Below are 15,326 nucleotides of genomic sequence, written 5' to 3' on the forward strand. Positions count from 1 at the left end.
AACACCAGCAAATGTAAGAATTTTGTCAGTTCCACATAAACATGAAAAATGTTCAGCAAAATTTGGTTAATTTTTATAAACAATTAATCTCCTTAACACCACCCACAGTAGGAGGCTAACTACAGTCCAGTTATACTACAACACAAAAAGAAATAGACATTTCTTTTAATACAGTGCTTCTTAGAAACTTCCATTGAAAGATTTGTAGCAGTGGTAGCTAGATCTTAAAAATAAAAGCATATTAATAAAAGTTTGCATTAAAGGTTAAATCAAGCTTTAATAACCACCTTACAAAAGTTGAATGTCAATGTCGGTCTTACCAGTCAGGACAGAGAATCTGGCCTGCCTCACAGGTAATGGATTCCCTGACATTTGGAGTCTAAATCAAGACTAGGTGCTTTTCTAAAAGATACGCGTTATCACAATTAAAAGTTATGGGTTTGATGTAGGAATTACTGGGTGAAATTCCATGGCCTGAGCTATGGAATCATAGAAATATAGTTGAAAAGGACCTCAACAGGTCATCCAGTCCATCCTCGCCATGCTGAGGCAGGACCATGTATACCTAGACCATCCTTGACAGGCGATTGCCTGTTTTTAAAAACCTCCAGTGACAGGGATTCCACAACCTTCTTTGATAGCCTATCTCAATATTCTTATAGCTAGAAAGATTTTCCTTAAGTCTAGCCTATATCTCCCTTGCTACAGCTTAAGCCCATTACTTATTGTCCTACCTTCAGTGGCTATGGAGAACAGTTAGTCACCACCCTTTTTACAACAGCCGTTAATGAAGCTGAAGACTTATCAGTCTTTTCTTAAGCCTTAACGTATCCAGGTTTTTTAAGCCCTTTCTCATAAATCAATTTTCTAAGCCCTATCATCATTTTTGTTGCCTTTCTGTGGATCCTCTCCAGTTTGCCCACATCTTTCTTAAAATGTGGCACCCAAAAATGGCCTCACCAGTGCTGAGGAGAGTGGGACAGTTACTTCCCGTGTCTCAATCAGGGTCCAAACTTCCTAAGGATAGAATGGGGGTCTGAACCCCAAAGAATAAGTAATTGAATCAATGTGTTATACACAATGTTATTGTGTATAAATATGTCAAGTAAGATCTTTTATGAAAGTGTCTAATGTAATGAACTTTATGGTCATTAGGAGATACATATGCAGATTATGGTTTTGAATTTATGCACGTATAGCTGTGTAGAACACTATAATTGTTACAAGGGTGCAACTACATTACCTCACAGCAATCAGACAGGGAGGAGCACTTCCCAGGCTAGTTATTTGCACAAAATTAATTCCAAGCACCCAGCACAGGAAGACTTGTAGAAAGGCAATGGTGGACGATTAAAGTTAATGGAAGGACACTGTAACTGAAAAGAAAACCCAAATCTTGGAAAACTAAGGAAGGATTAACTCTAACCATGAAAGAAAAGAAAGCTCTCTTAACAGGGAAGGATTTTGAAGCTAAGGCTATCAAAAAATGGAAGGCATGCATCTAAACTGGGCGTGGTCCATGAAATACTAGATTCCCTCCGCAATGGTGCCAAACTCCTGTCAGATTTTCAGAAAACAGGGTAGACACCTCAGACAGGTGGTATATTCTATCATTAGATTTCACTAAGCCAGGAACCGATGTTCTCTTGGATCACAATATTGGTTTTACCATGGAGCCACAGACAGTCCTTTTATGATCTGTAACTTCTCTTTACCACCCACACAAACTGGAATTTATGATGAAAGGTTATTAAAACCAAAATTAGTTTACTTCCAACCCCAAAGGGCCAGTCAGTTACCCTAGTTTCACTAAAGACAACACTGTAGCCAATCCTATAGTAAACTAAAACTAAAGATTTATTAATTAGAAAAAATAATGAGTTATAGCAAGGTTAAAGCAAATAAAATACATTACAGGTAAATTAGCATTTGTAGGTTCAAAATAAAAGCAGAGATGTAGCAATCTGCTAGACTCAGAGTCTCTTCAAAAATTCTCTCAGAGCTTCCCCAAAATGGCTTTTTTTGGACCCCTATCTGACTTCTTTTTAAGTGACAAATCTGAGGAACTGTCCTAGATTGAGGTGTCATTATGGGAGGTTTTGGAACAAATTGATAAACTACAGTAATAAGTCTCCAGGACCTGATGGTATTCATCCAAGAGCTCTGAGGGAACTCAAGTGTGAAATTGCAGGACTACTAACTGTAGTCTGTAACTTATCATTTAAATCAACTTCTGTACCAAATGGCTGGAGGATAGCTAATGTGACGCCAATTTTTAAAAAGGGATCCAGAGATGACCCCAGCAATTACAGGCCAGTAAACCTGACTTCAGTTCCCAGCAAACTGGTTGAAACTATAATAAAGAACAAAATTGTCAGATATGTTGAAGAACATAATTTGTGGGGGAAGAGTCAATGTGGGTTTTGTAAAGGGAAATCATTCCTCACCAATCTACTGGAATTCTTTGAAGGGGTCAGCAAGCATGTGGACAAGGGGGATTCAGTGGATATAATGTATTTAGATTTTCAGAAAGCCTTTGACAAGGTCCCTTATTAAAGGCTCTTAAGCAAAGTAAGCAGTCATGAGATAAGGAGGAAGGCCCTTTCATGGATCAGTAAGTGGTTAAAAGATAGAAAACAAAGAGTAGGAATTAATGGCCAGTTTTCAGAATGGAGAGCAATAAATAGTGGTTTCCCCCAGGGGTCTGTACTGGGCCCAGTCCTATTCATAAATGATCTGGAAAAAGGATTAACAGTGAGGTGGCAAAATTTGCAGATGGTACAAAACTATTCAAGATAGTTAAGTCCCAGGCAGACTGCGAAGAGCTACAAAAGGATCTCTCAAAACTGGGTGACTGGGCAACAAAATGGCAGATGAAATTCAATGTGGATAAATGCAAAGTAATGCACACTGGAAAATATAATCCCAACTATACATATAAAATGATATGGCAGGGATCGGCAACCTCTGGCATGCGGCTCGCCAAGGTAAGCACCCTAGTGGCCTGGGCCAGTTTGTTTACCTGCTGCGTCAGCATGTTCAGCTGATCGCCACTCCAGGCCAATGGGGGTGGCAGGAAGTGGTGCAGATCAATGGATGTGTTGGCCGTGACTTCCCGTCGCCCCCATTGGCCTGGAGTGGTTAATCATGGCCAGTGGGAGCTGCAATTGGCCGAACCTGCAAAGGTGGAAGGTAAACAAACTTGTCTGGCCTGCCAGGGTGCTTACCCTGGTGAGCCATGTGCCAGAGGTTGCTGACCCCTGTGATATGGTTTAAATTAGCTGTTAGCACTCATGAAAGAGTTCTCTGAAAACATCCACTCAATGTGCAGTGGCCATCAAAAAAGTGAATAGAATGTTGGGAATCATTAAAAAAGAGATAGATAAGACAGAAAATATCACATTGCCGCTATATAAATCCACGGTACACCCACATCTTGAATACTGCATGCAGACATGGTCATCACATCTCAAAACAGATATATTGGAATTGGAAAAGGTTCAGAAAAGGGCAACAAAAATTATTAGGGGTATGAGCGTTTGCCATATGAGCAGAGACTAATAAGACTGGGAGTTTAGCTTGGATAAAAGACAACTAAAGGGGGATATGATAAAGGTCTATACAATCATGACTGGTGTGGAGAAAGTACATAAGGAAGTGTTATTTACTCCTCGTAACACAAGAACTAGGGGTCACCAATGAAATTAACAAAAGGAATTATTTTTTCACATAATGCCCAGTCAACCTGTGGAACTCCTTGCCAGAGGATGTTGTGAAGGCCAAGACTATAACAGGGTTCAAAAAAGAACTAGGTAAATTCATGGAGGATAGGTCCATCAATGGCTATTAGTCAGGATGGGTAGGGATGGCGTCTCTAGCCTCTGTTTGCCAGAAGCTGGGAATGGGCAACAGGGGTTAGATCATTTCATGATTATCTGTTCTGTTCATTCCCACTGGGGCACCTGGCACTGGCCACTGTTGGAAGACAGGATACTAGGCTAGATGGACCTTAGAACATAAGAATCGCCTTACTGGGTCATATCAATCTGACACCTGAAGCCTCCCTGTCAGCATTCAGATGGATCAGAGGTAAGGATTGCTCCCAATGCTACCCCTTTATGGTTGAAATAAGCTAGCAAGCTGACAGGCATCTTCTCTGCATGGGCTTCGATGAATAGCAAATGCAGATAGTTTGTGATCATCATTGTTTAATAATCAACAGCCATTCAAAGATAATGTATTTTGTAAAGGCCATTCAGACTATGCAAAGTAAAATAGTCTACAGGTAAATCAACAAGTTTCAGATAAATAAAGACAACATTAGCATTTCAATAGTTTTCATACATTAATTAAATCATCTAAATGCTAATACATCCTTTGATTTAAATTTAATTAAGCACAGGATACAGACATGAAAAAGGACATCACAACAACAGGTTAATTTAGTTGCATTAATACACATCATACAGGATACATAAACAATGTAAATAGCATTCAGCTGGTTACAGACAATGGTAGGGAATAATGTTAATATTTAACAGACAAGTGAATTGGGACACTTAACACTGCCTTGAGATCTTGACCTGAGCTCAGTTAGCTGCTAGTACCAGATCCTCTCTGATAAACAGCACACTTGAAAACTGTTCAAAGGCAATAGGTAACTTGTTAGAGAAGGGAATTTAGCTAATATAGGTTGCATCTTTATTATTATTTTCTGTGTACCTTGTATGTGTTTGCTTTTCCTTATTATTTCATCTTTAAAACCATGGTTTTTCTATTAAATAAACCTTTTGTTATTTTTATCCTAAGCAGGTTTCTGTTGTACAATCTGGGTGGGTGGCCCCAAGTGGACAGATAACTGAGAACAGGTTTTACATCATAGGGGGTGACAAAGCAGAAGGGAATGCAAGGTACTTAAGAATTTGGGGGATTAATCTGGGGAGACTCAGGATCAGAAGGGCTGTTGGAGTCACTCTGCAAGGAGTAACTAGGCAGGTGGAAGCGTGTTAGATTTTTTTGCGTAAAAGCTTGCTACTATTATCAGAGCTCTCAGCTATAGTAGCATAGCATAAGCGTACCCAAAATCAGGCTAGAAGTGACCAAATGTCTTACTGATCTGGGTGACCCCCAAACATCACAACACTCCTGTTAAAACACCCAGGATTTGCTCTTGTACCATACTTGAACCTAAGCAGCAACAAAATCCTCTCTACCAGGTCTTCCTCTGAAAGTACTACTTTGCAATGAGTGATAAGCCATTCCTGGGGGCTTGATGGCCCTCATATATATTTAGTTCAGAAGGTGGAGAAAGCTACTGGGGAAGAAGCGGTTCTAGCTTTGATTTTGACAAATAGGGAGGAACTGGTTGAGAATTTGAAAGTGGAAGGCAGCTTGGGTGAAAGTGAACTACAATTAGGATTAAACTGATTGTATTGCACTTTGTATTTCATTGTACGAGTGTGAAATGAATACAGAGATAAACCCTTAATGGGGTTAAAAAACCTATAAACAGTGATTCAGTCTGGAATATCTGTATGCATTATGATGTTTCCAGTAGCAACTCCATGGAAGAGGTGCCAGCAGATTGTTCCAAGTTTTATTTTTGACCTTCAAGACCACACTCCTCCCTTTTTTGTTTGTAGTATATCATACTTGGGACTAAGGCAAAATATTTTTCTTGAAAGACAAGTTAAAAATAGCTTAATAATAGAGAAGGTGGAGAGAAAAAAATTTAAATACATTCAGATTTAAAAAAAATGAGAACAAACATTTTGGTGTTGGAAATTCTCATGTATTAAATCTGCTATGATGCTTTCTATTACACATTACCATTAATAATGAGCTAAAAAAGTAAATCATATTGCATTGTAAGGGACCTTTTAAGATGATTGTGTGTTACGAGTGTTATGTACCGTATAAACTCCATTAGCCCATTCGTTTATAAGCTGACCCCCCAAAATGGCTAGGTAAAAATAAAAATCTGTATGATCCTTTCATAAGGTGACCCTATGTTTCAGGAGTTGGAAAATTTTGGCTCCTGGCCCGTTAGGGTAAGCCACTGGTGAGCTGGGACATTTTGTTTACTTGGCGCTTCTGCAGGCATGGAGCTCCTCAGCTCCCTGTGGCCGTGGTTCGCCATTCCCAGCCCATTCCCGGCCACAGGGAGCTGAGGAGCTCCATGCCTGCAGAAGCGCCAAGTAAACAAAATGACAATGTATTAGATATTCAATGATTCCATGGAGTTTAAAATCATCAAATTTTGGTGTGGACCTGTTTATAAGCCGACCCCTGCTCTTTGATGCGTCACTTTTTTACCAAAAGTATTTGGCTTATGAACGAATATCTATTTTCTGCTGGTATACAATTTTTCCATTTTAATAAATCCATTGTCTTAGTATTTTTAGTGCACAAAAACCAATGGATTCATGTATTCTACACTTTAATGATTCATCTGGTAAACTACATTATAAACACACATTTTTTCTTATAATGTTTATTTAAAAAACTAAATTAACTAAAGAATAATTTGTAAAGTTAGCCCTTCATGTTTATACTAATAAAAAGGAAGCAAAAAAATGAGAAACTTACTTTCTTCCTCTTTGGTTTTTGATATAATGTTCCTAATTATTTATGTAAGTGTTCTTGAAAAATCGATATGGTCAAATACTGTTATGTGGCACCTGATCATGATTCCATCGAAGTTAATGGCTAAAGTCTTATTTACGTTAATAGGGCAGGATCAGCCACTAAAGGTTCACATATTTTTTCCCTCCATTAGAGAAATATTTTCCCATTACAATAATATTTCAGACTGGAATAAAAAAAAACATCGATCTTTATTTCAATCATTCAGTACAAAGTCTTGATTAAAACCAAAGTGTATTTGGAAATAAAATGCTATACATTACTGAATACCTTAAAGTAACTCATATCATCACTTATAGAAAGGTAAGCTGAAACCAGGGAAGAAATCCTAACTTCATTGAGGTCAATAGGCAATTTGCCTTAGACTTCTATGGGGCCAGGATGTCACCCACGTTTTTAAATATGTGTATATTCTCAATATACAAGTTACTTTGATATTTTATTCACCCTTCAACTAAATCTTTGGATCCAGGTCTACGTCGACTCACACAGTAGCACTCATACAAGGAGTCTTATTGAAAATGAAGTGTTACTTAAAGGACCCAGTTTGCAACCCCTATTTGTAATTGTACAAAACCAATTACAGTTGCAATACAATGAAGGGATGACAAATTTCACAGCTTTTAGAGTATATACAATTTTTTTTAAAAAATTGTAGTTATGACTATACAATTATGATTGATGTTATGTTTAACACTTAATGAAAGTTCTACAGATCTGTTTTAAACAATTGAAAAAAACATCCTTAAAATGCATGAAACTCACTTTCTCTAAATTTACACACAGCATAGTTTCCAAAAGTTTTCAAATATGTTAAATATCTACTTCAGAATGTTAAAATTTATATAGTACTATCACTATTTAATGATTAATGTAGAACTGTATAAAACATTTAACTGTGTTAATGCTTTGGTTTAAGAGGCTTTTTGTAATTTCTTTATTCAACAGCATATTCTCTTTAAATATTATTGTTTTAAAAGTTTAATCTCACACCTCAGAAAGATCAAATGGTATAAAATAGCCAGTATTTAAATAAAGGCAAAGTTTTGTCAGTGGTATAAGATTATCTTCATAGCTAAGTAAAACAATCTCCTATGGGAGATCTTTGTAAAAAACAAAGCATGCAATTATTTCTTTAGCACTGGACATTTCCTCAAACAGTGTAATGTAGCCTGAAGTCTTTCCCTCCTTCCCAAGCACAGGAGATGCTACCTTTCCTTTTCCAATATATAAAAATTAGAGCTACTCTTTAACCATAGGTTAGGTATACACCTGGAAACATGCAGGAAGACCTCACCAAATCTTGAGTCCACCAAGTTAATTACAATGCCTTTACTTCTAGTTAAAACGTGCTTTAAATTAGGTATGGATTTTCATTCTGTAACTTTCCCTCCTTTATTGAATCTGTTACCCACAGCTCAGATAGGATTTTAAATTTTTTCTCAAATGTTCTCCTAAGTGCTTTCATCTCTTTCACATGGGAATGATCTTCTCCCATAATTACATGGGACACACCCTCCTTTAGCTGCGAGACTATTTTTGCTCCATGAAAACGGAGCTCCAAAGCTCTAATTGATAGCATTATTCCATGGGTCTTGGTACTGGGGTCATTAACAACAGCATAAAGGTCCAGATAAATGGTATTTTGCCTGAACATACAGAGTGGAGAGCTATTCCACAAATAACGTTCTTCTAAGTCAGCAATCATGTCCAGAGGCATCTTCTCATCATTTTTATTACTAATTCTTGAGAATACTTCCTTTAGTTGGGTCACATCTGTATTTGCTGTGTAGCTGTCACCATAACGATCGTACTGACATGAGAAATGTTGTTTTGTATCTGGAGACATGTGAATCATGAAGGCAGGCTGCCATGGTACGAACATTTTCATTTCAAAACACTGTAAAAGCCACTCTGCTTTCACAACATCGTGCTTGTTGGAAGATATAATATTTTTTACTCTGACATTCTTAATTCCTGCAACAACACAGTAAGTGTCTGGTCCAGGGTTTTGTACCACATAACCACCACTTTCTGCTACTTTACTTTCCAGTTCAGATTTTGAATGGTTTTCTGTTCCAGTCATAACACAAAACTCAACATCTTCAAATATATTAGAAATCTTATTTACATTGGAAAGATCAGGGGCTTTAAAATGATCCATGATTCCAATTATTTTCGTAATCTTTGGTACAGTTTTCCGTTTCTTTTCTTGTGGTTCATCATCACCCATATCAAGGTGCTTAGATGCTAACTTCCCTGATGCTTTACCTCTGAGCTGTTCTAAGAAATCCAAAGTCATACATTCATGCCACTCTTTGTCCTCTCTTATTTCCTCAATTCGAGGGAATCACAAAGTGCAATCAGTTTTGTACATATTACTAGTAAGAATCTCTGCTGCCTTAATCTGAACTATGACTGAGTTACAAAGCTCTATGTAGACTTCAGGCTTCTCAGTTCCACATAAAATATTACAAGGAGGATCTCTTTTACGGTAAGGCTTCCAGTGTTTGGCCAATTTCAAACCAAGATCATATAGCTCCTTCATAGTGTAACCAGAACCAACACGACAAATAGAATAAAAGACAGATGGTTTTTCACCAGGAGGGGAACTCTCAGCAACAGCACACAAAAAATGAGACATTATGCCACCACGCAAACCTTTCCCCCAGTAACCACCAACAATTAATAGGTCTAGTTCATCCATGAGCCCATTGATATACTCAGGTTTGATTTTTAACCACCCTTCCCCACGTTTGTCTGGCTTGTAAATGGACATAGGATCTTTTATCATGATTCCTTCTTCTCTGTTATCTGTTGCTTCATTTAGAGCATCAACTACTTCTTTCCTGGTGCTAGCCTGTGTTTTATGCACTAGGTGTATTCTGCCTATTATTGGTGTAAACAGCTCATTTAGAATCTCACCTCTTTTGCCTAGTATCTCATGACCCAACTTCTGATCATTAACCATTAATACATCAAACACACAAAAGCATGTCTGCAGATCAGGATCATCTACCATTCTTTTTATGTCAAATTTGTTTCCCTTCTGCATAAAAGTTTGTGTATTGGGATTGTAGGCCATCATTTCACCATCAAGAATGCAGTTTTGTATACTATTTTTAAACACATTATGAATAAATGGAGTTAATGAACCTTCAAGGGGAGAAGCACCAAACTGCTGAGTATACTCAAACCCATTACGAGAGAAATACTTGTATACATCTCCATATTTGTGCATCTGCATACGTTCACCATCTAGTTTAGTTTCTATGTAAAAACTTCGGCGGTTCATTTGTTTCTCAATTTGCTGGACATTAGCAATAGCAGCAAGCATAGGTTTAAAGGCAGAAAACAACATGATGGAAACATCACTGAGTGATACAGAAGGGTCATGCAGTTGTCTGCAAACTTTCTCCAGGTCAGTTGTGATACTGTATAACTCAGCAGCATCAGGATGGAAAAGGGAAAATATGGTTTGCTGACTAACACCAAGTTTTAGATCCTTTATAATCATCCGAATCAGCCACTTTTGTTCAAGTGCTGAGCTCTGAGTTATTAACTGAAGAAGACTTTTCTTTACTAGGTCCTTCCTTTTGGCAGCATTATTACGAGCAACTGAATCCAGGAACTCATTCACCTGTTGTATGGTCAGTCTGCCTTGTTTTGGGCACCTCGGTTTCAATACAAAATAGGCAATCATTGCAATGTCTCCAGCATCTCCATGGGAGCCAGTGGGTGTTCTATAATTTAAAAGTTTTAGGGCATCTTTTCCTTCTTTGGGTAAATTGAGCAGTTCAATATAGAGCATCGCAAGCATGGTTTCTTTAATTCCATAAGCCATTCTCTCTCTTTCCAATTGTGGAAGAATAAGTCGCATTGCTGGATAAAAAGAGTCTGTGACATCTTCCTCTTTTTTATGAAGAGCATCATGAAATTTCCTCCATGAATCTAAAAATTCCTTGAAATTCTTGATTTTCTCTGGCCGGGATTTACATTTCTGTATTTGTTCTAAAACTGAACACAGATCTGCAAAAGGAACTACTGAGGCCACAGTTTGTTTAGGGGAAGATGGTGAAGTAGGTGAGGAAGACATCAGGATTCACTTTTTCACTATAATAAAAATCAAAAATATTTCAAGTGAAAGAAAACATACCACCAAATTGCCCTATTTCTCAAAAGAATTAGGTAGGTTTTTAAAAATTACTTTTGCATAGAACAATCTGTAGATATTGCTACACTTAGTTTAACTACCATTATTATCATCACCTATATTATTATACCACCTGTGATAAACTCAAGACAGATAGCTGCAAGGGAGGGGTAGGAATCAGTAACAGAAGGTTAAAAGGCCCTCCTCCTTATCAACTGAGAGGCAACCACAGGTCAATCAAGTTCAGCTGGGAAAAGTTACCAAGGTAGTAAATTAGAATCAGCTGAGGGGGGAGCTACCTGAGGTTAATTGGGACCAGCTGATTCCAACTTAGGGCTGCCTGAGACCTTTTTTTAAACCCTTCCCTGTGGAAGGAAGGGGAGGAAAGTGGAAAGAGAAGAAGCCCTGCTGCCAGGAGTGCAGGAGCAGAAAAACAGTGAGACCTTCCAGGAGGAGAGGCCGTACTTTCTCCCAAAAGGGGGGTAAGAATTCACTAACCAGGACTAGTGGAGATACAGGGAGCAAATTTCCCTTGTGTCCCAAGGGGGATCGCATTACCTGAGCCTGTCTCACCAGGGCTGAAAGGAGCAGAGACTAGGGAGACTGAGGAGGTGCCTTGCCACACACCCCACAACCGCAACTGAAATCAGGGCCCTCCTGTGCTAGGCTCTGGAAAAAAAATGCAGTAAATCCCTAAAAAGAATACATTTTACATTGTTAAAGGAATGGAAAAAGGAAATATTATCCAATTTTTACTGATGGGGAACGGAGACACCATGAGATTACAGGTAAAATGTTTGAAAGTGCCTAAGTGATTTAGGAGCATAAGGGCCACTATCAAAAGTTACTAAGGCTTGGTCTATACCTAAAACATAGGTCAATATAGCTACATCACTCAGACCTATGAAAAATTTCATAATCTGTTCAACATAGGATAACCTACCACCTCTTGAGGGAAAGAATTTCCTGCAGCAATAGAAAAATCTCTTCTGTCACTAAAGTGAGTGTCAACACTACAGCGGCATAACTGCAGCATTTACAGTTGTGCTGTCATTGCACTTGTAGTGTAGACATATCCTGAGGCACTTAGGAACATAAGTCCCATTAACCCAAGGACACACAAAAGTCTGTGGCAGACCTTCAGATTGATCCAACATATCCTGCCACCCAGCCTTAGCCTCAAACCATCCTCTCTCTCTTCTATCCAGACTCCCACACTTGAGAGGAAATACTGCTTCATATAACAGGACTGTCTAGGATATTTAATCATTTCTTATTTTCAATTAAACTGAGGTATCAGATGGTTCAAGGGACAGTAATGAATTACAGTCTTGCATCTCTGTGACAGATTTAAATATAGTGCAGGTTAGTAGTACGTGATTAGATGGTTCTTAGGTAGTTACTACTGAGCACGTTGAGGCATGACTAAAAGCCACAGCCCAACAGAAAATGATGCATCCTGCCAAATTTGGCACCCAACCCCCCTAATTCCATCACCTAAAACCCAACTTTGGAGAAGGAGACACAGAAATCTGCATGTCCACTCCCTGCTCTGTATTTTTCCAGTGTCAAAAAGTGCTGGGTTCTGTTATTTTTGGGGACACTAATAGCGGTTAATGATGCTCTTTATTTGGGGAGTGTAATTTTGACTCCAGCACAAAAAACAGTAGGATTCAAATTTTACTCTTTACTTCTTCTAGTGGACAAGTGGTTAGGGAGTTCGAGCACTACAGTCATGTATTACAACTACACACATATACACACATCCCAGACTGTTGCACGTATATGCCTATTATCTCTGGTCTTACACTGTGGCTACATCTACACAGAAATGTAAGCCTAGTGCTAATGGCACTTGAGTCAGCTGACCTGTCATGGAACCTGGGGCTTGAGCATCTACATTGCATTTTAACTACAGATTAAGAATTTTCTGACTCATGCTCCAACCTAGGGCTCTGGCATCCACACTGCAGTGCGCAGTCCCAAGTCATAGTATCCAGACCCCTACTCCCCAGTATCGACACTCTAGCCCTAGGAAAATGTGCATTGCGGGAAACCTCTATTTCCCATTCTGTTTTCTAACTGTGATGGTGCTATTGATGGGACTCATGGCCACAAGGAGCATGAGTACACAAACCACATAATTAGCTCCTTTGGTGGCTATGTCAGTAGATCGACCGCAGTTTGAGAAGGCTTTATACTGAACTATCATCTAATCTGGGAATTGGGCTGTATAGCTCTAGGCTGAGTCATAGTGGCATGAAAATCCCCACGAGCACCTGTTCGGAGTATAATTACAACATCAGTCTCCAGGCCTGTTAACTATTAAACTTTGCAATTCTTAATTTTTAAAACTGGATGTTCAATGAAGATGTATTTGTTTATTTGTTCATTCATTCCTGTTTGTTTTGAAGTCTGACATAAAATGAATGTCCCTGCACACTAGGGTGATCAGTCAGAAAATGTGAAAAACCAGGGGAGAGAGAGAGAGAGAGAGACAGTGTGTGTGGGGGGGAGGTAGGATAATAGGAGCCTATATAAGAAAAAGATCCAAAAATTGGTTCTGTCCCTATAAAATCGGGACATCTGGTCACCCTACTGCACACACAGCCCCAGGGAGGGCAAGGGAAGCCTGGGCGCAAGGGTCAAAAAGCAGAAGAATGGGGATCAAATGCTGCCCTGCAGGGACAGGGAGTGGTAAACCTCCTGGCTCAGTGCAGCTCAGAATAGGATGACCCCCAACATTCCAGCAGCTAAGAGCTACCTCTCCTTTGTCAAATTTTGCTCCTTGCTTCAGGCAAGTTCCATGCTTCAGCGAGGATCCGGAGCTGCTGGCACTGCTGCAGGCAAATTTGGGGGCTGGCACCCACTCACAGTCCTGAAAGTGCACACAACCTGGGTGCACACACCACCCGCCAGCCCCAGAGAAGGCTGGGGGAGCACTGGAGCAAGGGCCAGAGAATAGAGCAGGGACTAACCACTGCCCTGCAAGGGAAGGAAAGCAGTAGAACTCCTGGCTCAGCCTGGCCCAGGGAGGGATGAGCCCCAGCATCCTGGAAGCTGACTCCCACTTTGAAACTTTGCTCCCTGCTCTGGGCAAGTTCCACACAGCAGCGAACAGGAGATGGAGGGAAGAGCAGGAAGGGACAGTGGACTTGGCCAGGCATTAATGGTGATTCTGGCCTGCTGCATAGCACAGCCACTCTGCTGCCAGGAACCACGAGATTCATCTGGAGGACTCCTGAGATGTGAGCCAAGCCAGGGCCACATGTACATAGGAAACCAGTAGGGATCCTAGGTCCCGGCTTAACATGGGCTCAGACCCTCCTACCCTGCAGCGTCCTGGGCCTGAGCTCTAGTTTAGCACAACTGCAGTGTGGACACACAGGTTTTTCTTGAACCCAGGCTCAGACCCAGGCTTACTCTGTTGTGTGGACATGTCCAAAGATTCTCAGGGTAAGAACGACCTTCTGCGTTGTGTGTCCAGCACTTGGCACTTTGGGACCCAATCCACTGCAACACAAATTAATAATAATTAGCCAAGCTTGCAAGGTCTTACATTCTGCTTGATGTACACAGCGTTGTTACAGCTGTATTGGTAGAGACAAAGTAGGTGGGAGATCATCATTTACTGGACCAGCTTCTGTTGGTGAGAGACAAGCGTTAGAACTTACACAGACTTCAAGAAGAGCTCTAAGTAAACCGCCCTCTCTCTCACCAACAGAAGTTGGAACCATAAAGATATTACACACAGACAGGCCGAAATGCCATCAAGCTGAGTGGGTGAGGTAATGCTGCATCCGATCAATTTCAAAACACCCGAGAATGCTGTCGGCATAAGCGAGCAGACGCCTCTTGATTTGGGGAAGAAATCAGGGACACACAGCACCTGCCGCTCTCTTGTTTTTAGCACAGCCAGGGCTTCAATCACCTTCGAAAGTGGTCTGGCCAGCAAACCACCAGATGATGGCCTGATGAACACTTCCCAGCATAACAATCGCCGGGCCTGTGCTCCCAACACAGACACCCGGAGTTATTTACAGATAATAATACAAGGGGGGCAAGAGCGGGGGAAGGGGAGAGGTGGGTGCACACACAGCCCCGGCCCAGGGGGAGGGGCGCGACGGCGGACCTCGCAAGGGGATGGCGGGGTCATGGGGACACCCCCCCCAGGTGTGGGGTTCTCGGTTGAGGGGGACTCGGACTGAGGGGGGCCACGGGGAATCCCTGCCATGGGGGGGATGGGATGGCGGCGCGACACGGGAGGGCTGCAACCTACACACCCAGCGGCCGCTACGGGTAACCCGGCTGCGTCACAAGGGTCCCAGCACCCCCTGACCCGCCGCCGCCCCCTCTCCAGCCCAACTCACCCACCACCGGCACGAAACCAACTCCCGCCCCGCCACGCGTCACGACACGTCATGGGGGGCACGCCCCGCCCCGGAAGCTCATTCCTCGGACCCGCCCATTCGGGAGAGAGGTGGGGGAGAGGGAGGTCGCGGCCCCTCCCCGCGCGCAGTGGCTCAGT

The 15,326-nt window shown here is 41.0% G+C and overlaps 1 protein-coding gene and 1 pseudogene across 1 annotated transcript; both read right to left on the reverse strand.

The window, feature by feature from the left end:
• Positions 1–15,326, reverse strand: part of LOC115643694 — a 75,516-nt pseudogene that overhangs the window by 41,622 nt on the left and 18,568 nt on the right.
• On the reverse strand, positions 6,531–15,190 carry LOC115643693 (DNA ligase 4-like). The gene is given in 4 exon segments (XM_030547704.1): positions 6,531–10,758; positions 11,357–11,467; positions 14,222–14,311; positions 15,169–15,190. A coding segment is annotated over 1 exon segment (2,742 nt). The 5' UTR covers positions 10,742–10,758; positions 11,357–11,467; positions 14,222–14,311; positions 15,169–15,190; the 3' UTR covers positions 6,531–7,999.

Source organism: Gopherus evgoodei, unplaced genomic scaffold (genome assembly GCF_007399415.2).
Source record: "Gopherus evgoodei ecotype Sinaloan lineage unplaced genomic scaffold, rGopEvg1_v1.p scaffold_67_arrow_ctg1, whole genome shotgun sequence".
Lineage (NCBI taxonomy): Eukaryota > Metazoa > Chordata > Testudines > Testudinidae > Gopherus > Gopherus evgoodei.